This window comes from Glarea lozoyensis, assembly GCF_000409485.1.
Source record: "Glarea lozoyensis ATCC 20868 chromosome Unknown GLAREA11, whole genome shotgun sequence".
Classification (NCBI taxonomy): Eukaryota; Fungi; Ascomycota; class Leotiomycetes; order Helotiales; family Helotiaceae; genus Glarea; species Glarea lozoyensis.
The window spans coordinates 1,395,797-1,418,741 of record NW_007360985.1 but is presented as its reverse complement, the minus strand read 5'-3'; the positions used below and the strand labels follow the sequence as shown (position 1 = coordinate 1,418,741).

The window sequence follows — 22,945 nt, the reverse complement described above, 5'->3', positions numbered from 1 at the left end:
CACTCATTGCAATTGCCTTTGCTTCTTCTTTATTAACTGCCTTCTCCGTAATACTTCAACATTCATCATCATGAAATTTCTATGTCTTTGCGGGGCTTATGGCAGTGCCGATGTAAGTTAAGACGGCTCAACATGACAGATCATTCATGCTGACCTCTTGATAGAAGTTCAAAGTCCAGTTGGGTATGTGGAAAGAGCGACAGTGTTGAAGCATTACTTACTAACTCTGGTCCAGCTCCTTTAGTACAGGAACTTGAGAGCGATGGTACTGCAGAACTTCACTTTGTTAACGGACCAGTCGATGCCTTCCCTCCTGAAGGATTTGAAGATTTCTTCGGGCCTGGTCCTCATTACCGGTTCATTAAGCCAGCTGCTGCTGAGAAAGGTGGGAGTGATGTCTTGGACAGAATTCGAAATTTCCCAAAAGGTGCAACACCAGAAGATCAGATGCGTATGTTGCTAAGGGGAGGGGCATGTGTCGGTGTGCTTTCTGGCTCAATGTCAGATACCGATTCAGGTATCGACGTTGATTCTGAATCCGACACCTCTTCCATTAACGAATGCGGAGATCAAAGTGCACAAGAAGCACTTGACTATCTTTATCATATCATGGAAGAGGAAGGCCCATTCGATGGAATTGTCGGATACTCTGAAGGTGCCACAGTAGCGGCAACATTATTGCTACATGAGCAGAAGCGATTCGAGGAGGAGGGAATTGAGCCAATGTTCAAATGTGCTTTGTTCTTCGCTGGATGGCCGCCACTAACACCCGAGCTGGACTCAATCGTACTTGCTGATGAGTCTGAACTGATAGTTACCATACCAACATGCCATATCAGTTAGTCAATCCATATAACTTTGTTCCCGATTCTATGCTGACATACCCATAGTTGGATCTCTAGATCCATATCTCGCAGGGTCAATGGCATTATACAATATCTGCGAAATGGACAACGCATACTTGTTCGATCACGCCAAAGGACATACTCTGCCCAGAGATAAAGATACCATTCGAGAACTGGGAGATACTATACGACTTATGATTTCCAATATGTAAAGAACGAACCGTTGCATACATTTTCGCATAGCAACTTCACATCAGCACGCCGGACGACTTGATGTATTTATAATTTCCCATCTATCCGTCATCAACACTCGCTTGCTGGGTCACAAAACCAAAACATCTCATCTATGCAACGCCTTTTTGTAGATTGTCATAGAATATTTCATGTACATATGTAGAGTTTTGTATTTATGCTTGGTTACACTCACAGGGCACTGGGTGGTTTGGACCCAAATATGTTTTCTTTGATGGGGTTGTGATTGACTGGAATTGGCGGTCGAAACACGATATTTTTGAAATATTTTGACACAGTATCCTTGGTCTGGTGAATTACTTACAGCAAGCAAGATAGACCAAACTAGTTGGAGTGAAAGAGCTTACTTACACTTCATATAATTCAAGGTCCCCTATTGTCTTTTAAGATAACTACTACTTCACGTGTCTACAGCACCGAATCGGTGTTCTTGTCTTGTAATTATTGCACACCTCTTCAATTTTGTTTTTCAAGTAATAATTCTGGGGTAGATTTTTACGAGCTCAGCCACTGAGGAGGTATGTCACGTGAGTATACCTTTCAACCTGGAACGCCAAGGTTCAGGGGCAACATCTCGACGCGATCTTGACTTTGCCACCAGTCACCCACACAAATGAAGCCATGACGCCGAAAACACTACTGTTAGTGAGGTACAGGTAGCGCAGCCTTTAGAAACTCGAAACCTTCCGCACGTTCTTGGAATGTTTTGCATTTTAGTATCCCAGCGGCCCGGCGGCTCTCAGGCTTCAGGTCAGGGTCTGCGGCCTGTCGTCTAGCTTGTTTGCGAAACACGTTATTTGCGTTTTGACCAACACGACCAAGAGAGCAAGTCCCAATCGACTACTGGTGTGCTATACGGTAAGATTGTTGAAGGGTTTTGACATATCAACGTCAACTTCAGATGTCGTTTTTCCTATTTCGACATTATTCTATGTGATTTCATCTTTTCAGCTCATAGTCATCTTAATAGTCTGCATTAGCAAGCGTGGAAACCCTGATTGAGGTCACTTTGAAGTATTCCGCTTCCACGTCGTACATGAAGTTGCTGCACTCCAAGAATAGTCGCAATCAAATTCAACCGGCAATCAAATCGAAGAATCTTGTTTGACATGCAGAAATATTCCAATCATGAACGTCCTAGCAACGCTTCTTCTGAGAGATTAACATCGCCGATTGACAGACCGCCATCGCCGACATATTCAGAGTCAGTCGAGGCACCTTTACTGGCCGAGGAAGCAGAGAAGAAACACAATGAAGAAGCAGACGATGCCTTACCAGCGGCGAGTGAGGAGAAAAAGTCAAGTTTCAGTGGTGCCGAATACAAGATTGCTTTTTCCCATTTTCTTGTGAGTTGCGTCTCTCTGCTCTCTACCTTAAACTTAATTCTTTACTCAGCGGATTTATTCGTATTCCACATGGAGCGATCGGTTATTGCTATTCGTTGCTGTGCTTTCATCAATATGCGCCGGCGTCACGTTACCGTTGATGAATGTGGTATTTGGTAAGTCCATTCCGGGTTGATCGCCTTGACTTGCTAAACATATCGAAGGGAAACTTGTGGGAACGTTTAGTGCCTTTTACGATCCAGACTCAGGCGAAACTGCTGACCTATTCATCGATACCATCGACGAAAATGTGTATGAAGAAAATCATCCTAAAATCCGTCCTAGTGCTAATAGTTGTGTGCAGTTTATACATTGTATATTTGTTCATTGGGAGACTTTTGCTGGGTTATGTCTCCACTGTAAAAATCTCAACAATTATACATTTTTATATCAATCAAGCTGACCATCATGTAGCTCGGCTTCCGGATGTCAAGCCTTCGTGTTTCCGCAGCTGTTCGTCTAGCGTACTTAGATGCGCTTTTCAAACAGCCAATATCCGTTTTGGATTGTCTTCCTGCTGGACAAACAGCAGCCATAATAACCATTACCGCTAACACACTCCAGAACGGAATTTCTGAGAAGCTATCAATGCTTCTCCAAAGCATTTCTTTAGTGATCACTGCCCTGGTAGTCTCGTTTCATTATAGCTGGAGCCTGACTTTAGTTACCAGCTGTGGGCTTCTGTTCATTGTGATGTTCTATTACTTTACGATTCCGCGCCTTGTCAACATGATGAAGGATGTAGAGCACGCGGACAGGATGTCCTCCTCTGTAGCCAGCGAGGTGTTCACCTCCATTAGAATGGTGGCAGCTTGTGAGGCAGAAGGAAAGATGGCAAGGAAATACTCTTCTTGGGTAGAAGAATCTCGTAGACGGGGACTTCTCATGTCACCCCTTGTCGCAATTCAGCAATCACCAGGTATGCCAACTTTGAGCAAAAATATGCTTAAGCTAAATCATTACAGTTTTCTTTGCAATTCATGCGTAAATTTTCCATCTTATTCTTATTCTTCCCTGCTAATAAGTTACTGAAGAACTTTTGCGTTGTCTTTTTGGGTTGCCATTAAGATGTATGAAACTTACCAAATATCTAATGTCACAACTATAATTATGTATGCATTGTTTATCCCCTTAGTTCTATTTCATATTAACAGAAGCAGTGTTTTAATGTCTATAATGACCATTGTAATGTCCATCGGAAGTATCGCAGGTCCTATCACTGCTGCTGGCCAGGCTGCTGGAGCAGCTAGTATTTTCTTTTCTATCATCGACGCTCCTCAACCTCAAACAGAAGGAAAGAGGGCGCCTGATGTGTCGGCGCAGGGTGATATCGTTCTGCAGAATGTCAACTTTGCATATCCGTTGAGGGCTGATGTCAAGGTACTCAATGACTTAACACTGACTTTTCCAGCTGGAAAATTGACGGCAATTGTGGGGCCATCTGGCTCAGGAAAGAGCACAATTGTTGGACTGATAGAAAGATGGTACGAGATGGATGGCAATATGACAGACAACATGCTTGTAAGCTTTGCATTCTTGCAATCTATAATTATTTTCTAATCCGTTTATCAAGACACTGTTCTTTCGTAATGGAAGTATCACGGTTGGTGGCCAGACCCTGCACGAAATAGACCTTAAGTGGTGGAGATCACAGATCGGACTCGTGCAACAAGAACCATTTCTTTTCAATGACACGATATTCAACAATATCGCGTACGGATTAATAGGAACCAAGTGGGAACAGTCATCGATAGGGAAAAAGCGAAAGCTTGTCAAACGTGCCTGTGAGGAAGCGTTTGCGGACGAGTTCATTCGAAAACTCCCAGAGGTCGGTCTTATCCCGTCGCAATTGTTCTTTGAGTTCTCTGACCTATACAGGGCTGGCATACTCTAGTTGGAGAAGCAGGTTTAAAACTGAGTGGAGGCCAGCGTCAGAGAATAGCTATTGCTCGTAGCATTGTCAAGCGACCCGCGATTCTGATTCTTGATGAGGCGACCAGTGCGATTGATGTGCGCAGCGAGAAAATAGTACAAGCAGCTCTGGATAGGGTTTCGAAGGGCCGAACTACAGTTACCATCGCTCATCGTCTTTCTACGATCATTAAGGCGGATAATATCGTTGTTTTAAAGAAGGGGCGAGTGGTTCAGCAAGGAACGCATGCGGAGTTACTAGCAGATGAGAAAGGGCAGTACGCAGCACTTGTAAATGCTCAAAGATTGAACAGCCACGAAGATTTCCAAGAAGTTGCCGGGAAATGTCTCCCGACGGAGGAAATTGTGCCGTCAACAGCAGAGAAATTTGATAGAAATACCATCCCTCCAGTTCTCTTCGAAGAGCCTACACCAAAGCAAGAGCGATTACTTGGCAGCTTTTGGCTTTTCCTCTGGGAGCAAAAGCTACAATGGAGTTGGTATAGCGTGATGCTACTTGGTTGTCTAGGTGCTGGTGGTGAGTCTACTCCTTTGCAAGCTGGGCTTGAAAAGCGCTAATCCATGCTGCAGCTTCGTTTCCCCTACATGCATTCCTGTTTGCGAAGCTCATATCTCTTTTCAACTTCTGGGGAGAATACCTGCAGAGTCAAACGAACTTTTGGTGCCTTATGTTCACATTCCTAGCTCTTGGCGTAGGTGTGAGCTATTTCGCGCTGGGTTGGTCTTCAAACGCAGTCTCATTTGTAGGTTGCTCTCACAACTTCTAGGGAATATTCTCAATTGTGCTAACATGACTAGAATATCACAGCAAATTATCGTCGAGAGTACTTCCAGAATGTCCTTCAAAAACCGATATCCTACTATGATGAAGAAGAAAATTCAAGTGGTGCATTAACGGCTAGAATGGCCACGGATCCCACACAACTTCAGCAACTCCTTGGTATAAATATGGCTATAGTCATCATTTCATTCTTCAATGTCGCTGGCAGCATAGCTATCTCTTTCTATTTTGGATGGAAGCTCACGCTGTTGACCATCTTCACATCTATGCCCATTATATTTGCGGCAGGGTTCTTCCGAATCCGCTACGAGACCCAGTTCGAGAAAATGAACAACGAGGTGTTTGCCCAGAGCGCAAAGTTTGCTACTGAATCCATTGGGGCATTCCGAACTGTCTCCTCACTTACTCTCGAGTCTGAGATCGTCGGTCGTTACGAGAAATTGTTGCATGATCACACAACTGAAGCTTTCCAAAAGGCCAAATTCTCGACTTTTGTCTTTGCTATGAGCGATAGTATTTCTTTGTTATGTATGGCTTTCGTACTATGGTGAGTTGGCTCTAATGATGATCCTTCTATTCAAAGCTGACAGCCTCAGGTACGGCGGACAGCTTCTTGCTGACCATGAATATACTCCTTTCAATTACTGTGGGTAGTCTTGAAGTTTTGTGCGAGACCTGGCTAATAGTGTTTCACAGTGGTCGTATATTTAGCAGTCGTGCAAGGAAGTACAAGCGCAGGCCAATCGCTAAGCTTTGGTCCAAGTAAGTCCCTCGATATACATGCACCTCACCCGACATATCACTGACTTTCCACAAGATGTCGCACAAGCTTTCGCTGCTGCGAATCGTATCCGTGGTATGAGACCTCGCCACAAACCAGAGAAGCGAACGACGTTATTCGATATCGAGGAAGCAGAGAGTAACGAAAAAGATCCACAAGGCGTGAAAATTGAGTTTAAGAATGTTGTTTTCAAATATCCTACTCGAGATATCCCAGTGTTGAATGGACTGAATATGACAGTAAGCATGGTTGAAATTTAATTCTGTGTTCAAAATGCTGACCTAGTTCAAAAGATCGAGAAGGGACAATTCGCTGCAATTGTCGGTCCATCTGGTAGTGGTAAGACCAGTATAATATCACTGATAGAAAGGTCTGTTATGTTCTATTGTTATCTCCTCTCCCGCGCTCATCGTTATCAGATTCTACCAAATACAAGCCGGCGAGATATTTTACCACGGTAAAAAGATAGAGGATATCTCATTGCCCGACTATAGAAAATCGATATCGCTCGTGGCTCAGGAAGCCTCCTTGTTTGAGGGTACGATTTCCGAAAACATTTTATTAGGTGTTGACGAGGACGAAATATCTCACTCACGGCTGGTTGAGATATGTCGTGATGCCGAGATTCAAGACTTCATATCTTCTTTACCAGAAGGCTATAATACTATGGTCGGGGCCAGAGGTGTTGCATTGTCTGGGGGGCAGAAACAACGCATAGCGATTGCTAGGGCTTTGATTCGAAATCCAAGGGTTTTATTACTGGACGAAGCAACTTCTAATCTTGATTCTGAAACTGAGAGAAGCGTACAAGCCGTTTTTGAGAAAACAGGCAAGGGAAGGACGATGGTTGTGGTTGCACATAGACTTGCCACGGTGCAAAACGCTAATGTTATATTCGTTATTGGGGATGGTCGTGTGGTTGAGCAGGGGAATCATTTCGAATTGTTGAGGCAGAGGGGGTTGTATTACCAAATGGTGAGTTGGCTCTTCTAGTGTTGTGGCGGTGTTTGCTGACCGTATTCATAGTGTCAATCCCAAGCGCTTGATAGGTAATTCTTGGGTTTGTATTGATCACCGAGCTAGAGAAATGCATTCTAGTGCTTTTGTTTATATAAAGATAAATACTATCATTATGAAGTTATAATATATACGAAAAACTTGGTTTCTATTCAGGAGTCGCAAGTTCGAAGTTGGTGGCATTATGCTAAGTACAAATAAGGATGCTATCAACAATGATCGACGGACTTGCCGACTTGCAGAGTCTATAGGATGCCAGTAATGTCTTTCACTACCCGGGACGGAAATCGTGACCTCGTCGAAAATATCAGGCTTGGCCCTGTATCAGGCTTGGGCGACTTGAAAATGACTTCTTGAGGCTAATTCACGAGCATGAATTGTCGTCATGCCTTGCGGGAGATTAGCAGCTCTTGCTTCATAGTTCCCTTTGGTCCTTCAGTTTGTCCGTATTGTTTTTACGAGAATGTCTTATCGTCACAGCCCAGTTATAGCTCTTCATGATATCTTGTCTTCTGGACCCGATTTACATCATCCAATCTCCACAGGTCTGAGTATATTTCTTACAATTTCAACTTTGAGCAGTACCTCCACCGGTATTTTAAGAACGTCGTTTAAGAATTCTTCTCTCCTTTGGACAGCACTCGCAACACTCAATGATGCTCCATCTAGTGCTTTGCTTGTAGATTCAAGATAAATTTGTAGAGTATCTCGGAGCGCCATTAATCGGTATATCTGGGCATGGATTTGCCACCCATAAACCAGATGGCTGTTCTCATCTTCGAGCCAGACGTCAAAATGAGACTCGGTAGTGCCCGAGCTCATAATGCTCCCTTTTCCAGAAGCGATTCTTACAAGATGATCTTCGCAATACTTCTCCAGATTGCTGGATGGCGAGGAATGCAACAACAGTGCTGTACATATTTCTATTTCCATATCTAGGGGCACACAGGTTGATGGTACATGGTTCTCTTCTCGGTCGAAGAGATGAGAATTCTGAGATTGAACCAACTCGAAAATGTCGAGGACAACTTTCCGTATTCCAACAGCGCCATCTGTGGCCGGAGCAGTGCGTAAATATGATCGAGCTATTGCTTCAATAGAGGCATCCGATGGGTCGGCGTGCTCGTCCTCTGAGAAATCTAAGTCTGAAGAAGAATTGCAGTCATCATCGATATCGTAATAGCTAGTCTTAAGTCTCTCTTCGCGACTAAGCACCGGGCTGGAGAGTTGTGATGAAGCACCCGACCACGTCGGCGATGCTGAAAATGTCGAATCGTATGATGCGCGCAGCTCTCGAGGCTTTTCTCGCACCACATTTCCGAAAGTACCTGACGTTTTGACTGATGCTAAAGAGCCAGCCGAAGAAGAAGAATATTCGCGGTCGCGTGTTGCAATATTGATATCCTCGTCCCAATCCATCTCAAAAGTATTCATTCCCCGAACCTAGCTAGAACAACGGCAATGATAACAACAACAAGCAAATTTATGATGAAAATATTAGCGATGCTTCGATACCCGCTCAACAAAGCTCTCACATCAGCAAGAGTCAGTCACCTTATCGAAGAGTCGAGACCCTCAATTGTCTTGCAGCTTAGGTTTCCACTTATACCCACCACGACTCAACCCAACTTCGTGTCAGTGGCTACACGCAGTGTTCCAACCAACACGCAATGCCAGACTGCTGCAGGTTCCAGAACCGCAAGCGAACCAGTACTCCTGTCTTCCGCTTCAACACGTTGGCTGGTTGAGCATATTAGAAATACCCCAAGATGGCTTACTTATTGAAGAATCGCGGTTGAGTGGTGGTGAGAGGTGAAACGAAATGGGTCCTGGAGGCTCTGATGCGGGACCGACATAGGCTAAATAGCGGATGTGTTGCTGAAGCGTTGCACGAATGAGGGGCTGGGTGGTGGAGTTTGGGTAGTGGTGATACACAAGTGGGGTGTCATTTGCAGGAGAACATCACTGTGATGGGAAAATGGTAGAAGATCTCAACATCCTTTTGTGACAACGTCAAATATATCTCAATTCAAGAACACTCATATCCCAGAGGACTATTAATTACGTATTGTGTTCGGTCTCGGTAGGGCTTGACTGACTTATTTTCGGAACGCCATGTGATAGGATGATCGACCTGAATATATGCAACAGCTGACATCCATCTCGAGTCGTGATTTCTAGATCTACAAATGAAACATCGATCATTTGAGACGCATATGATGGTATGCGTTCTAGAAGAAGCTAGATATGAAAATCTAGTCTAGAAACTTTTGATTAAAACGACTTGAGGAAGTGTTGATAGGTAGCTGGTCAACCAAGACTGAGACAAATGACGGAAGGTCTTCCACACGAGATAGTCTTGGACCTGCCCGGAACCCATATCCGTAACCGAATTCATTCAACACAAGAATCAATTATAATTTTCTTAAAACTCGTTGAAAAGTGATGAGCGGCCATTTGTGTAATTATAATGAAGTTCGGCATGGAACTGCGTGACAGCGAAGACTGAGGACCTTCTATAACGCGTTGCTGGTTTGAAAATCTCGATGTCCGAACTTGTGGACATCTGAACTTCGGGAACAATATACAATTTCCACATGGGTGTTGAAGCTTTTTAGTGGTGCACCTTTTGATATATCTTAGTAGTGAGTTCACCCAAACAAAATATGACAGAGAAATGACCTTCGTCATGGCTTTAGCATAAAAGATAGTGAATCATACTTTGCTTCTGGTGTGTATTCAATTAGAATTCGGAGTCTCTAAGTACTATTTTCATGTTTGGTTGAAAACAAACCATGGTTGGTAAGAAAAAGGATAAGATACGTGGCCCAAAAGTGCGCTGTATTTGATGGGACGATCTCAGGCAACTGCGACTTTCAGTTCTGTCGAATTATTAATTATTTCCAAGGCATCTTGTCGAAGGTCAACCGTGTGAAGTGGCAAAAGGTATTACTAGAGCAAACACGCAAAGTATAATCTAAGTAGAACACCTACTATAAATTAAATGAATGCAATTTCGTTTTCCAGTTTCTATCTTTCCTTGGAAGAAAAGTGTCTGCACCACCTAATGATGCCACAAGCCAGGAGCATGCGTGTGCCTCTACTATCCACTTTGTGTCGGGTATCTCCAACACTACTACTCAGTAAGTCTACCCACAAATTTACTGCATAACTGCTTCTTTGTTCAAACGAGCCTTGTCAAGTAGCATGGTCACTTCAAATATCAATCTCTGTCCCTGAAAGGCAGACCTCGCTAACGCATTCAACAGAGATGACAGTAACACAAGGCGTTCTTTCACCAAATCGCCAGCCGTGCGTCCATCACCATCCGAAGCCCATACAGCTCACCAGCCCGAAGAAATACCACAGCCACCCATTGTCCCCTTAACTTCTCTAAAGCTCGTCACCACCATAATAATCTTAGGAGTCAGCATTCGTGACTACCCCAAAACAAGCTACCACTGTCACCACAACGCCATCACCTTCACCAGTGACAAGCCCCATGAAGCACAAGAGGAGTAACGCTGCAGATCTGACAAGATGAAAGAATCCTTCGAACTGTAATGAAAATAAAAGACCAAAGTGGGCTTGGGGCTGAGTTTGACATTTTAGTGGAAGCGAAGAGACTGGATGGATTTCGAGTCTCCAGGAAACGCGAGGCTCGCGATCAACTTGGCAACGACGTGGAATGCGACGCTATTCAGGCTGCAGCGCGAAGGCGGTGGAGTAGGTCAGGTTGTGGAAAAGCCATAAAATATTGTCAGTAACACTAATGTATCAATACTTTAGAAAAACCAGCAGCCACGCAAGTAATCTTGTCAACCTAGATAACGACTGAATCTTCGATTATTGAAGGGCAAAAATGGGTAACTAATAGAAATTCACAGCGCTTGTCTTTCTTCAACCACGATAAAATTTTCAAAAGTAATGAGTCTGACAAAGCAGGTTTTTTGATTGAGAATCGAAATATAATAAAACAAATATAACGACATAGTAATAATCGACAACCTCCACCCATACTACGCCGAACCGATATCCAAATGAAGTTCTGTAAGCCTCAGCCGCCAATTTCTGTCTATAGAGCGGGGTACTGTTGTTCTTGGTCACCTTTGACCGAAATTCCTGTTTGGGATAAGAAGAGATCTATCAAGACATTTGGAGAATACGATGACACACCGAAAATGAAAGTTTTGAGGTTATGAAGGTATGCGACAAGTGAATGACCAAGGGAAAAATGAGTATTGAAAGACACGCGAAGACCATGTTGAAGAATCTTGCATCGAATTGAAAAAGAAATTGATGGATTGGAAAGCCTCGTTGTTGTTCGAGAAGAAATTCAGCGAGCAAGGATGGGAGTGATTGGGTTCAGCTTTCGTTCGGCTGGAGATCCAGGCGGTCGTAAAAATTTGGAGTCGACTGTGATTGTTGCCAATAGGGATAAGAGTTGTAAAACTCAGGAACAGAATCAGAAAAGCCATCGTCGTAAGAGACAACAGCCTCGTTCTCTGGAGATAGTGTAATGTTGGAGATTACAGGTTCATCTTGCTGGTCGTTCTCAGGGGAGTTGCTCCCTGCTGGTGTGACTGAGAAAGGATAATGGTGTGACAGGTCACTGCCATTCAGCTCGCTTTCATAAGCCGTCTGAGAGGGCTGTGGGTCTGAGTAACCTTGGTGGTAATCCGACTGGCTGTATGGTTCCTGGCGGTATTGATGTTGTTGGCGGTAATAGCCATTACCCAGCCCATCTCCATCTCTAGTCGACAGGCCTGGAGTCTCCTCATAGCTGCTAAAGAAAGAATCTTCGTGTAGTTGCTCGTCCTCGAGCTCGGCGTCCCAGCCTTGCTCATTTTGGTATTTGACGGCGTCGTGGGATTCCATCGAATCTGGAGTATTGTCAGCTCTTAATCTGATTCAGAGATTAAGATCGATACTGACGTGAGAACTCATTTGGATATCCAGGCTGTCGGGTTCTTATATCATTAAAATCTTCGGTGCTTTCCGGAGGCTGTGGCTCAGTTCCATCAAGACCTGGAAGAAGGTTAGTATCTCTGAAGGATTCCCTACTGTACTGCCCACCATGTGTTCGTCGCAATTTTTGGTACCAATAGTCCTGAATGTCCTCCAGGGCGTTGACTTCATCTAAGGTCATCAGAAAAGCACAATTATCAGAATTGTAGAAAACATTTACCTCGAGTCAACGGCTTGGAGGGATGTTCTTTCTGACAACGTTCAATCAAGCGACTGATCCTCCGATCGGTTTGCCCACAGCCTTCTCTCGGGCATATCTTTTTTGCCTGGTGTTGTTCCTTTAAATGCCTGGGAATGTCATTCTCTTTTCGGCAAGTTACATGGCAGCCAGGCACTGGACAGCGGGTAGGGACCCCGCCTCTAGAGGAGGATGCCATGGAAAAAAAGTGCAATATGAAATAGCATTCAGCAAATGCCAGAGAAGTTGGGTTTTTGTTAGTTTATAAGTGACCCAACGAGTCTGGTAGTACAATATGGGCGATGCTGCGTGTGTTGTTGATGCACATCCACATGTCGGATTATGACTTGCCATATTCAACGACAAATCCATCCACTCATAGGGTGATTTTCGTCGTCCCAAGCGCTGGAACGCTCCATTTATTTCATTGTCTTCTCTACATATCCGCTTATGCCTTCATAACCTATAGCAGGCCTCCAAATTCGCGGGAGGGGAGGGCGACGGCGAGCAGGGAATGCTGGACATCATCTTCACTCCAGTGCCTGAATTGTTCGCCTCAAGGAGACTTGCAGCTTCTCTCCATCCAATCGTACCAATCAATCGATACTGTAGTCACTGTGCAAAGAAACTTCACGGCCGCAATAATACCCAATTCAATGGCAGGGCTGGCAAATTTTGGAGCCCAAGTATGTGTGGTGTAATGGGCTCCATGAGGAATAAGTGAGACATAAAACAGGTCCAAGCGACAAGCTCCACGTAGATAGGATTTGCCCCAGCTTCCGAGTCTATGTTTGGGGGGTCAATCTGAGCTGTAGATTTCTAACGTCGTGCTGGACAGGCTTTGCAACAGCTATGCCAAACAGAAAGAGAGGGTTATGATCATATTGCAAGCCTATCCACCCCAAAAACCATATCAACAACGCGCTGTCTTTCACCCAATCATCTTTCACGCATCCGAGCAATTGTGAAGCTCTTCCTCAAGATGATAGCCTTGCAACTGCTGCCATGAGAAGGGCAGGGTTTAAGGACAGTCATCCAGTCTGGAACCGACGAGGCGATGAGGCGATGAAGAGGTGCAGAAAAAAATCGGATAACTGGTGGGCGACTGCACATGAGCATTGGGGCCGTTATTCTGAGTGGTCCTATCTCTCAGGCAGAATTCAGAGCGAGGCAATCTCTTGTCTAGTAGAGATATCTCGGTGCAGGCCCAGCGTTTGCTGCCCAGGCGACATAGATGGTGAGATGAACTACCCTGCATCACGAAGCCACCCGGTTTGGAACAGCCTCCCATTCCACAGGGAAGGAAATGCCAGTTGCGGATAGTGTATGCTTGTTGATCCTTCGACACCGAGAAGCTCAATGCTAGGGGCAGATTTTTCTTGCTGACATTGGCGACACGTCTTACTGTCACCTCATCAACATTTGGTGGGAAACGCTTGAACCTGTGCAGATTTTCGCTTGCTTGACGGCCCATGGCTTGCCTTCTTTCGGCCACCGAAAACGCGGATCGTCGTGCACTGCACAACAAAACAATTTGACCAACAACTCAACAAACACAGAACGTAACTTGACTGCAAACCAATAAAATATTCAGAGCCAGTAAGAAGCTTCTCATGCCTCCACAGAACAAATCCTAACCGTCTGCCACCAAAATAGAACGATTCATGACGCGTCGACAAGACGAGCTTCTACATTCGACTTCGAACACAGCACAGCGGAAAAGAAGCTGGAGGAACGCGCAAGAACAAAGAAACAAAACGTAGGGAAGATATGGAAAGGAGGTACTGGACAGGATTCATGCTCACTGAGCTGATCACCTGTCAGACGACAGCAGTTGTTGTGATGTTCTGATCCGTAGCCACAAATCGTACGAAGGTTGTGCTGATACTGCATCCCCATATCCACGAACATAGCCTTCAAATGATCTTCTTACCTCATTCTGCGGACGCTAGAATTGGTAGGAAGCGCATTTATTGGTTGAGGAATGGAATGGGATGGATGAAAGGTTGACGATCTGGGGCGGCAGTCGCGTGTCGTGAATGAGGATCCGCTTTCCTAAGGTTACGGCACCACGAGCCTCTGAATGCTCATTGCGCTTTTATTGAAATTGTTTCTTCGAGTTTCTTACCTCCAGAATTGTTTGCTCGCATTCCCTCTGCTTTGCTGCTTGTCGTTATTCCTATCTTTTCTCAGTTACCATATATGGAGGAGGATAAGCAAGCGCACTTCCCTTCCCTTCCCTTCCCTTCCGTGCGCACTCGAGCCAATGGCTTTATACCACACAGTACCAGAAGCTCGCTATATCGGCGCTGTCAAGGTTGATTACTTGAGGAGACTATGCTCTTTGACATTCCTTTCTATGCCCTGGGGACTTCGAGGGTTATATTGACATCAATGGACGTCGTTGAAGGATTGTTTTAGCCCCTCGAGCTGCCGAAGATGTCGTGCATGATGTCCAATTATCAGTGACAGTAGTTCCGATCATACGGTACTGGATATGCCATCCCGCTCCAATCGCAAAAATGCTGGAGACGTTTTCGAAGCTGAAAGAGTTAGGCATTGTTGGGTATTCATTCGCTGAAAGCCGCAGCACAGGTCCAATACCATGCGGATTTCATGTGGAAAGAAGGTTTCGAAATGCCGAATATAACGGTGCATATATGTTGCAACTGTGTTTGTCGATTTCCCGGGTTGCTGCATCCAAGCTGGCAACAAGTTGCGCTTCGCTACGCTGCTTCTCCATTGGTGTGTGCTCGATCGTCAGAGTTAGAAGTCCATCCGGCTTCATGTTGTTAATTCGAAACAGAGCAGTACGCTCCGAAGATCGGAACTTTGTGATCCATTTTTAAATTTATTTCTCTCCGCAGACTTTTCCGTGGGGGCTGCCTTTAAAGTACCTCATTGGAAGGCCTGTTGTACTTACTACATCCTCTACGAGCAAGCCAGTCACAATTATTTGAATCATGTATGGCCAGCGGTAAGCTCCATGTTCTCAGTCCTGGATGAACAACATATCCAACATTCATTGGCTGTGAATATGCGTGAGTCCAAGCTTGGCAACCAAACTTTGCGTCGTATAAGAAGCGGTGTACCCATCTTCTTGATTCTGGATGGCCGGCGCCAAATGACTTAAGCAATCTTTGGTTCCTTGTCACAAATCCTTGAATTGCTTATGGTTGGTGCATTAACGGACTTGCGGTTTGACAGCTCCTGTTTAAAAATCACTGTATCTATTCCGTAAATCGTCTAGTTGCTTCCACTACCCTCTGTTTTGTTTCTAGAAGCTCTCACTACTATCGCATTGGCCACTATGAAGCTAAACTCTACGACTAGCAACCCCTCTTAAGCACAAAGTAATCCCACGGTATATATCCTCTATATGCCTGTAAGAACTCAAGTATATCAATCAAATCCCACTGCTCCTGAAACCTGGCAGTCCACCTCGTCTTATAGAATTCCCACGGCGCAGGATACCATCCAGATTGATGCCAGTCAACGATCGCAGCCACTTTGGGTGTACCATCCTCATTCCAAGACATCAGGATGTTACTGCGATGTAAATCTGCGTGAGTAAACACGATGGATGCGTCATCTAACAGGTGAGGTCGCCAGGGGTCTGAGTCAATAGATCCCGGTTCTGGCATCTTGACACCTGAAAACCAGTCGTGAAAGGAAGGAAGTTCTGAGAAGTAACCAGTGAGTGCCCTGCAAGAGTCAAAAATGACATCCCCTAAGGGCGTTTGGTTGATTCTTCCTGTAGTTCAAACTGATTAGACTCAAGAACACTTTTGGAAACCATTTGCACTCACCAATGAACGTATTAGAAGGGTCCTGTCGAAGTTGACGCAATTCATCAATAATGAAGCGTAACTGCACACATATCTCATATTTTTCTTCCACATCTAGTCCTGGCCACTCTGTCTCCAACGTCCGTGCATCGATGTTTTCCATGTATATGAATGTTTGTCCTTCGTCTGTACGCCAACCATACACCTCCGGAACTGGCACATTTGGACATCATTTGCGAATTGCCCACAGACACTGACCTTCGCTAATTTTGATCGCATAACCATACTTGACGATAAGTTTTAGTGAAGGAAAGACCACAGGCGGCGGTCGAATGGGATTTTCCTGCTTCCCAGCGGCAAGCCGAACCTCAGCTGGTGTTGGTAGGTATTGGTGGCCGTCAGCGAAAAACTTTGTCTCGAAGAAGCTTATGTTTTCATCTGACGGGAGGAGTGATGGTAACAGGTAAGGTCCGCTGCGTACTTCATCGCTAGCCATTTGATCTTGTGCGCAAATAACAAATAATACGGAACACGGAATGTCGTTGGCGAGGGGAATGGCAGAGAGAACATTATTGTTCAATTGTGGGAATACGCCCCAGTCTGAAAGTTACGTCAGCTTCCCAACTCGGTAGTTTGCAGGTATCTGCTGGGGATACAATCCTTATAGGCTGCTTATATGTCACAATTTCACGGAAGCTTTATATCATGATTCGGGAGCATCAAACTTCAATCAACCGAATCACGATGTGCAATGCAAACGAAGGAATAATAGGGTGCACAGAAAGCTGATGTATGAGCGTTGTAGTTTGATTTTAAAGGGTGTCTGTACCGACAATATACTTGCAGGTACCAAAACTCAAGCTTGATTGACTGTTGCCGTAATCCAGCTTCAACAATCACATGAATTAGTTTTGAGGGACCCTGCTGAGATTCACGAGTGCTTCAGCGAGAAGAACATCATCATGCACCAACCTCTCCACAAGCTTACGAACCCAAGTCTGGCAATTTTCGCTCTGAACCCATTGAGGACGTACTAGCCCTTCCAGATCAGAATCACTACTACCTGAACTCTGCGAACTCATACTCGCCCTGGGTCTCAGAGTAGGAGCAGGAACCGCAACGCCAGCAGCATAAATCTCAATAAAGTCTCTAGCCTTGGTATCGAACACCACACCTGCTGAGTCGGGACCATCTACGATATTTCTCTCATTAGTGAAGCCTAGGAAATTAATAGATCTACCACCTGTAGGCCAGTTGATGTTGTAGTTTCTGATGATTTCGAGTTGGTAACCTTCGATTAGATCTTCGGCTACGTGGATGATTTTTCCTACGGGCTGTTCGGTGGAGGTTTCTGTAGAGAGTCGGGGAATCCAGAGGCCCCATTGAGAGGGCGATGAGGGGACGGTGCAGGAGACGATGTAGATTGGTCGTTTAGACATGCTCCAAATCTATAGAATCTTGTATTGAAAAACGAGATACGATTGAAACTTACAAACCTTAGAGAAATTTTGTAGTTATGAAGTGCCGAAGTGGAAGAAACTGGGAGAGCCGCGATGCTGGAATATTCGAGTGTGGTAACTTCATTACTTTTATGAGTGTGAGCGGCTTTGTTGACAGTGGTGGGGAAAAACAAGACAACTGTTGTCTCAAGAACAATAAACCGTTAAAGAGACATCTCAATTGTCCATACAACTACTGCAGAATTAACTGGAGTAATCCAAGAGTTGTAGGTATAGATTCTGCAAAAGGTCGAGCGTAAAATAGAGGGATGACACCCGTAATGATAACCTGGAAATCTTTTTGGGTGAAAAAGAAACCGCTGGGTAAAACGAGGGAAATTGTTCAGTTAAGAAGGTCGATTCTTTCTGGTGGCTTGAAAGGTCTTTGTTTTAACACCAAACAGCTGTAAAGTCGCTTTATTCCCACAAAAGTACTTACAAAATCCCATTACCAAAAGCAGCAAAAGCAGGATTTGGAACTTATCTTCAACTCCCTCTGGCTAGACTATATGATTGGGTCATAACGATTCACTAATATAGTGGCAATAAAAAATAGATTGTAAGGTTTAAGATAGGGAACCAATTTGCTTCAATTAAGTAAGAAAGTAAGTTTCTTACAGTCAACTGGCATTTTTCTAAGAAATGACACGAAAGTCCACTAATATGTAATAAAGACTCTGTTTTCTGCCGCATACACGATACGCGAAAGAGACGGGTTAGACAAGACTTACCGGAAAACTCTTAATGTGGCTTAAGTGCGTGATATATTATTATTAAATTGAACGATCCTAAGCAAATTTTATCGTGATTTCGACTTTGATTTCGCTTATCTAACTCGAAGTCTAGTACAAAGCGGGATCTTCCGGAATTATAACTTCTTAAATGAGATCTATTCAAAGAAATCTTATATATCCTCTATCTATAAAATTCTATTAAGCTCCGGCTGAAAATGACACAACCGCCCATTTCCCACTCCAAGCCCATTTTCTAGCACCACTATCGCCGCCACCGCCTTCCATCGCACGAAGCTCCTCGTCCTTGCCAGATGGAAGACCGACGACTACATCTGCTTTACATGTCCGTAGTGCAAGCACATTGACGCCTGAACCTGGACCTAAGGGACCAATGGCCTTTGGGAATGGGGTAGTTGGGTCCCAAGTTGCCTGTCATGAATTAGCAAATTGGCCACAATATGGCAGTGGAATTGGCTTACATCTCCCACTAATTTCCGGTAGTTCAGGTCACCCTTGAAAATTATCAACTCGCTCTCCTTGAGATCTTCGTGTAATCGAGGAGCGGTTGACGGTAATCGCCAGAAGCTACCGCCTTCAGTCCAGAATCGATTTGAGCGTAAACGTAATTGGCCTTCCTGGTGAAAGCCACTCCAGTTTTGGAATAAGAAAGACAGCTCATCAACCTCTTTCTGGGTCAATTGTTTCGGTGTAACCTCGTTGTTCTTCTCTTCATCTGAGGGTGTAGAATAGAATGGTTGGGGGTCTGCTAATGCGTTCAGGAGAGCAGCAAAGTCTCCAGGCAAAACATCCGACACAAACCAAGGGATTGATTTTGGGTGGAGGATGACATTTGTAGCTAGACCAGCGGAGAGCAAAAACCCGGCGAGGATCAAATCAACGTAGAGTTCGAAGCCTGCGTTATCCAGTACGATGTCGACTTGTCTGTTTTGTTTTCCTTCCCGCTTGGCCTTCTTCAAAACATCGTAAGCTGCCTCGAGGTCATTCACAATTATGTTCTTCTCAGATGCTTTCCGTGCCTCCGACCCCTGTAACTTTTGAATGTCTTCGTACGTTAAAGAGGTGAGGAGCGAAAGGTCGGTAGCATTTCCCCAGAGACAGATCTCACACATCTCCATGAACAAAATCTTCTCGGCTTGATCTATTTCCTCTTCTGATTTGTTATTCTTCTCCTCCATCTGTTTTACTAATTCATGGTATCTAGCTGCGAGCTCGAGGACCGCTGGTCGAGAGGATCGAAATGTAGAAATCTTCTGGCGCGCAAAGACATCGTAGCTTTTCCAGTATTGGGAGAGGGCGAATGACGACGCTACCCGGCTATGAAGTTCCATTAGAAACTGATGCATAAGTGGGCAAACGAGAGTTCTTACCGATACAAGTAGCATTCTGCGTACAGCCAAGGAATGTTAAACCATGATGGTGTTCCTAAAGCCTCGAGCTCCTTGTTGTATCCCTCGATATCAGGTTGCCCGTCGTCTGGAATTGGTCTGATTTATCAACACCCATCTTCAATTACTTTCGGGCCGCTCACGTCAATTTGCGATCATGCTGAAGCTCGTACTTAAGCTTGGCCAGCTGCTCGACAATTCTTTTTCCCTCGTCCCTTTTCGCGTCTTCCGTCACCTCCGACACGGCTCTGTGAACATCGTCGATCGCGCCTGTCTATTCCCATCAGCCGCGAACCGTTTTGTGACTAGGAAATCGCACAAGAATAACTGGCCACCGATCTCTAGCGGAAATGTATGCAAATGAGGTCTTGTCTGCCGTCGACGCGAGGGCTAATCGAGTCGTCAGTGAGGCTACGATAGCAAATGGTGGCAGAGGTCAAATACGGGTTTTGGTGTCGTGTTCCATGGCGTAAGGCTGAATAGAATAGTCGGAATTGTAGATTGAGGATGATATAGAGAAAGGATTGATTCTGGTTCAAGAAGAAACGCGCTTGCTTCTCTTGCCATCAAATTTCGCATATTATTACCCCACCAAAGACGTGGTGATGATGGTGGGGTTGTATCGGCACGTGACTTTAAACGTCAGAATCCGCAAATCAGATTTCCACTCACTTTTATTTTGGTCTGAAGAGAATTTATATTTATCGAGGTTTCCATTCCAAAAAAAAAAGGGTTTGATCTCGGGTGATTTACTCGAAGTATATATTGCCGATTAGTTGGCCGTCACGCATTGTAATTGCTCCCTAAAATAGGGGAGAAAGAGCTCGCTTAAATGCTACTACTCATCTGGTCTATCATACATGTACAGCAGCAGAGAACAACGAATCTCTATAGCATGAGGCCATTTAACATGAAATTTGATGTAGAAAAATCCCTTTATCAGACCAAAAAAAAAACCTGATAATTGGAAACTGTGCTTTCTTTTTCTTGTTGTGTCAGCACAATTAGAGTTGGATCACAGACGTTGTTTCCATCGATTTTCATTTGTTAGCTCGACACACAGCTAGCGGTTGAAAAAGCAGGGATTTCAGATACAAGGACTCAACAATCGTACAGTTATCAACTGCCCTCATATGCACCCGCAAGAACCATCAACTTTGGTTATCGACAATTGTAGCCATTCCAGTAATCAAAATGATATCATTTTAGGAACTGCTGACTGACAGCGCATCAACACTATATTCAAGTCTCGCCAACTCTAAGCTAATGAAATTTGTTGTCATAACATGACGATCGCACAAACCGACTGGTTAATTCAGTACCGGTTTTGAAATGGTGGATAAGAAGAAATCTTGTCGCGATACCCTGGCCAACGCCCCCAATTTTCATATGCCTCGTCACTCCCATCTAACCAGATTCCCCGAGCGTCATGTCCTAGAAACTTCTGACTTTTCAGCTCCAGGTCAGAGAACCTATGGCTTATAAGGTAGAAGCCAGAAGTGAAATTTGATGATCGGAGATGCATCACCGACGTCCAGAGGCGCCTTGCGTTATCTTTCTGTGCCACAGGATGAGGAAGACGTCGACAGAACACGCCTGCCCCTGGATCTAGCCTTACTGACTCATTATGGAGCCACAAATGTAGATCGAGAGTATGAAGGCGAAGGCGAGGTGCATAAGTGAAAACCTCTGGCCCAATATCATTCAGTGGCACGAAGAAGTAATCAAAAGCGAACGAACTTTGAGTGATATTAATTCCGAGGTAGACTTCCTCTAGTGATTCTGGCAGTGCATGGATGAAATCGACAATTCCCTGTCAACTTTCAGCTTTGTGAGACAATTTATCGTGATAAGGAGTGCTATAATTACCGATTTGTATGCTTGACAATCCTGAGGTGATGGGTGTCCGAAAGGATCTGCCAATACAATGGCCATATCTGTATTCCCAACACGGAGTGACTTGAGTCCTTCAAAATACCCGAAAAGAGCTCCTAGCTCTGCATGAAAGCTACCCCCAACATTTGATATAGATAGCCGTTGCAGGAACCGGTTTGAAACTGATAGAGATCTGAGGAAGAGCGTCAAACTACTATCCTCATTCTCGAGAAAAGATAGGGTACTTAATCCGTATCGACTTTTCACCGCTAAAGATAAAGTTTGCAGGCGGGGCAACAATCGACAAGCTTGGAGAGCAGGATTGAATGAGATCAATCCCCCATTAGAGCCAACGGCGACGACCACTGAGCTTAGCGTACTGCAATGTTTCTCCACAAACCTATGAAAAATGGACGTGAAGTCGATCATCAAAGATGATTCGGTACCAGGCATGAGATCATAGTACTGTCCAAAATGCCGCAGACACTTTAGGGAAGATGCTGGACGTAAGCGGTATATTGATTCGGTGTTTGCTGTACATCTGTTCAAGGAGAGGGGTGAAATATCTGGCCAATGTGTCTGACTTGGTGGGCGGATGACGATATCGAAATTGATCAGCGCCGGACATGTTGCTTCAACTACTCCGATGAGGAAGTCAACATCGTCAAACCCAGACCTGTTTGAGTCCTCTCCGATGGAATCTGCAAGCTCCCATCTAAGGGTGGTTAGACGGGTGGTTCTGTTGTCCCAGATATGCAGCATAGGACTGATCTGAGCCACTGTCAGTTTTCTCAAGATTTTATATTTTGGTGCTGTCGCAATGATCTGGGCTGCCAGAAAACTAGGTGTCATATAAGCTTCCGTAAGGCGCTTCATCTTTTTGGCAGTTTTAACAAGGTTCTGCCAGTTTGAAGTGATCGTTACACGCCCAATTGCGTCGAGGGAGCAGCTGTAGACATCATGTGGTTTATTCTTGAACGTTCTGATAAATGCCGCATTGCTTTTCTTTCTGACGTAGTGTAAGCTTCAATTACCGTGTGTCTCACCAGGCCATTGGACATAGCTTACAAATAGAGACCTCTAATTAATCTTACTTGCATTAGTTGAGCCGCAAGCCAATCTTCGCTTTGGAAGTTGAAGTCGATATCCCTGTAAAGAAGCTCTCTACACGGTTGCGCCAGGGCCCGGCAGGAACGTCTTGCACTCAGAATATTGGCATATTGTATTGGCGGGCCTTGAAAATTGAAAATGATCAACTCTAAGATCTCGGTTGGTAATAATTGGAGTGAAACCATGGTGTTGCAACAAAAAATAATTGCTGGTGTAAAAATGGAGATGAATAAGGGAGAGAAAGCCGCTCCGCTGACTCTCTGTCCACTACCACATAGGTGCAGGCTGGAGAGCGATGGGTCTGGGAACGGTCGGGTGAAACTTGTCTGGGAGT

The 22,945-nt window shown here is 44.7% G+C and overlaps 6 protein-coding genes across 6 annotated transcripts; 2 read left to right on the top strand and 4 right to left on the bottom strand.

Annotated features, from left to right (window-relative positions):
• Window positions 1-70: 70 nt before the first annotated feature.
• Window positions 71-1,057, top strand: GLAREA_11349 (uncharacterized protein; the record flags this gene model as incomplete). Its single annotated transcript, XM_008079537.1, has 4 exons — window positions 71-112; window positions 165-183; window positions 236-838; window positions 891-1,057. 4 exons carry the CDS (start codon window positions 71-73, stop codon window positions 1,055-1,057), a joined length of 831 nt encoding a protein of 276 aa, XP_008077728.1.
• A 1,149-nt stretch (window positions 1,058-2,206) lies between these two features.
• On the top strand, window positions 2,207-7,029 carry GLAREA_11348 (P-loop containing nucleoside triphosphate hydrolase; the record flags this gene model as incomplete). Its single annotated transcript, XM_008079536.1, has 18 exons — window positions 2,207-2,443; window positions 2,493-2,598; window positions 2,647-2,734; window positions 2,787-2,841; window positions 2,897-3,401; window positions 3,448-3,466; window positions 3,517-3,594; window positions 3,643-4,003; window positions 4,056-4,310; window positions 4,361-4,931; window positions 4,985-5,157; window positions 5,213-5,742; window positions 5,792-5,841; window positions 5,892-5,957; window positions 6,013-6,215; window positions 6,270-6,346; window positions 6,396-6,951; window positions 7,003-7,029. 18 exons carry the CDS (start codon window positions 2,207-2,209, stop codon window positions 7,027-7,029), a joined length of 3,957 nt encoding a protein of 1,318 aa, XP_008077727.1.
• A 492-nt stretch (window positions 7,030-7,521) lies between these two features.
• On the bottom strand, window positions 7,522-8,412 carry GLAREA_11347 (uncharacterized protein; the record flags this gene model as incomplete). The annotated part of the gene is made up of 1 exon (XM_008079535.1): window positions 7,522-8,412. The coding sequence occupies one exon, from the start codon at window positions 8,410-8,412 to the stop codon at window positions 7,522-7,524; it is 891 nt and encodes a 296-aa protein (XP_008077726.1).
• A 2,946-nt stretch (window positions 8,413-11,358) lies between these two features.
• GLAREA_11346 (uncharacterized protein) lies at window positions 11,359-12,142 on the bottom strand (the record flags this gene model as incomplete). Its single annotated transcript, XM_008079534.1, has 3 exons — window positions 11,359-11,876; window positions 11,929-12,021; window positions 12,070-12,142. The coding sequence occupies 3 exons, from the start codon at window positions 12,140-12,142 to the stop codon at window positions 11,359-11,361; spliced, it is 684 nt and encodes a 227-aa protein (XP_008077725.1).
• Window positions 12,143-15,528: 3,386 nt separating this feature from the next.
• GLAREA_11345 (Protein kinase-like (PK-like)) lies at window positions 15,529-17,426 on the bottom strand (the record flags this gene model as incomplete). Its single annotated transcript, XM_008079533.1, has 4 exons — window positions 15,529-15,953; window positions 16,009-16,200; window positions 16,246-16,587; window positions 16,976-17,426. The coding sequence occupies 4 exons, from the start codon at window positions 17,424-17,426 to the stop codon at window positions 15,529-15,531; spliced, it is 1,410 nt and encodes a 469-aa protein (XP_008077724.1).
• A 992-nt stretch (window positions 17,427-18,418) lies between these two features.
• On the bottom strand, window positions 18,419-22,796 carry GLAREA_11344 (uncharacterized protein; the record flags this gene model as incomplete). Its single annotated transcript, XM_008079532.1, has 9 exons — window positions 18,419-18,649; window positions 18,700-19,555; window positions 19,609-19,725; window positions 19,770-19,900; window positions 20,071-20,259; window positions 20,847-20,889; window positions 20,949-21,439; window positions 21,496-22,510; window positions 22,570-22,796. The coding sequence occupies 9 exons, from the start codon at window positions 22,794-22,796 to the stop codon at window positions 18,419-18,421; spliced, it is 3,300 nt and encodes a 1,099-aa protein (XP_008077723.1).
• Window positions 22,797-22,945: the final 149 nt, after the last annotated feature.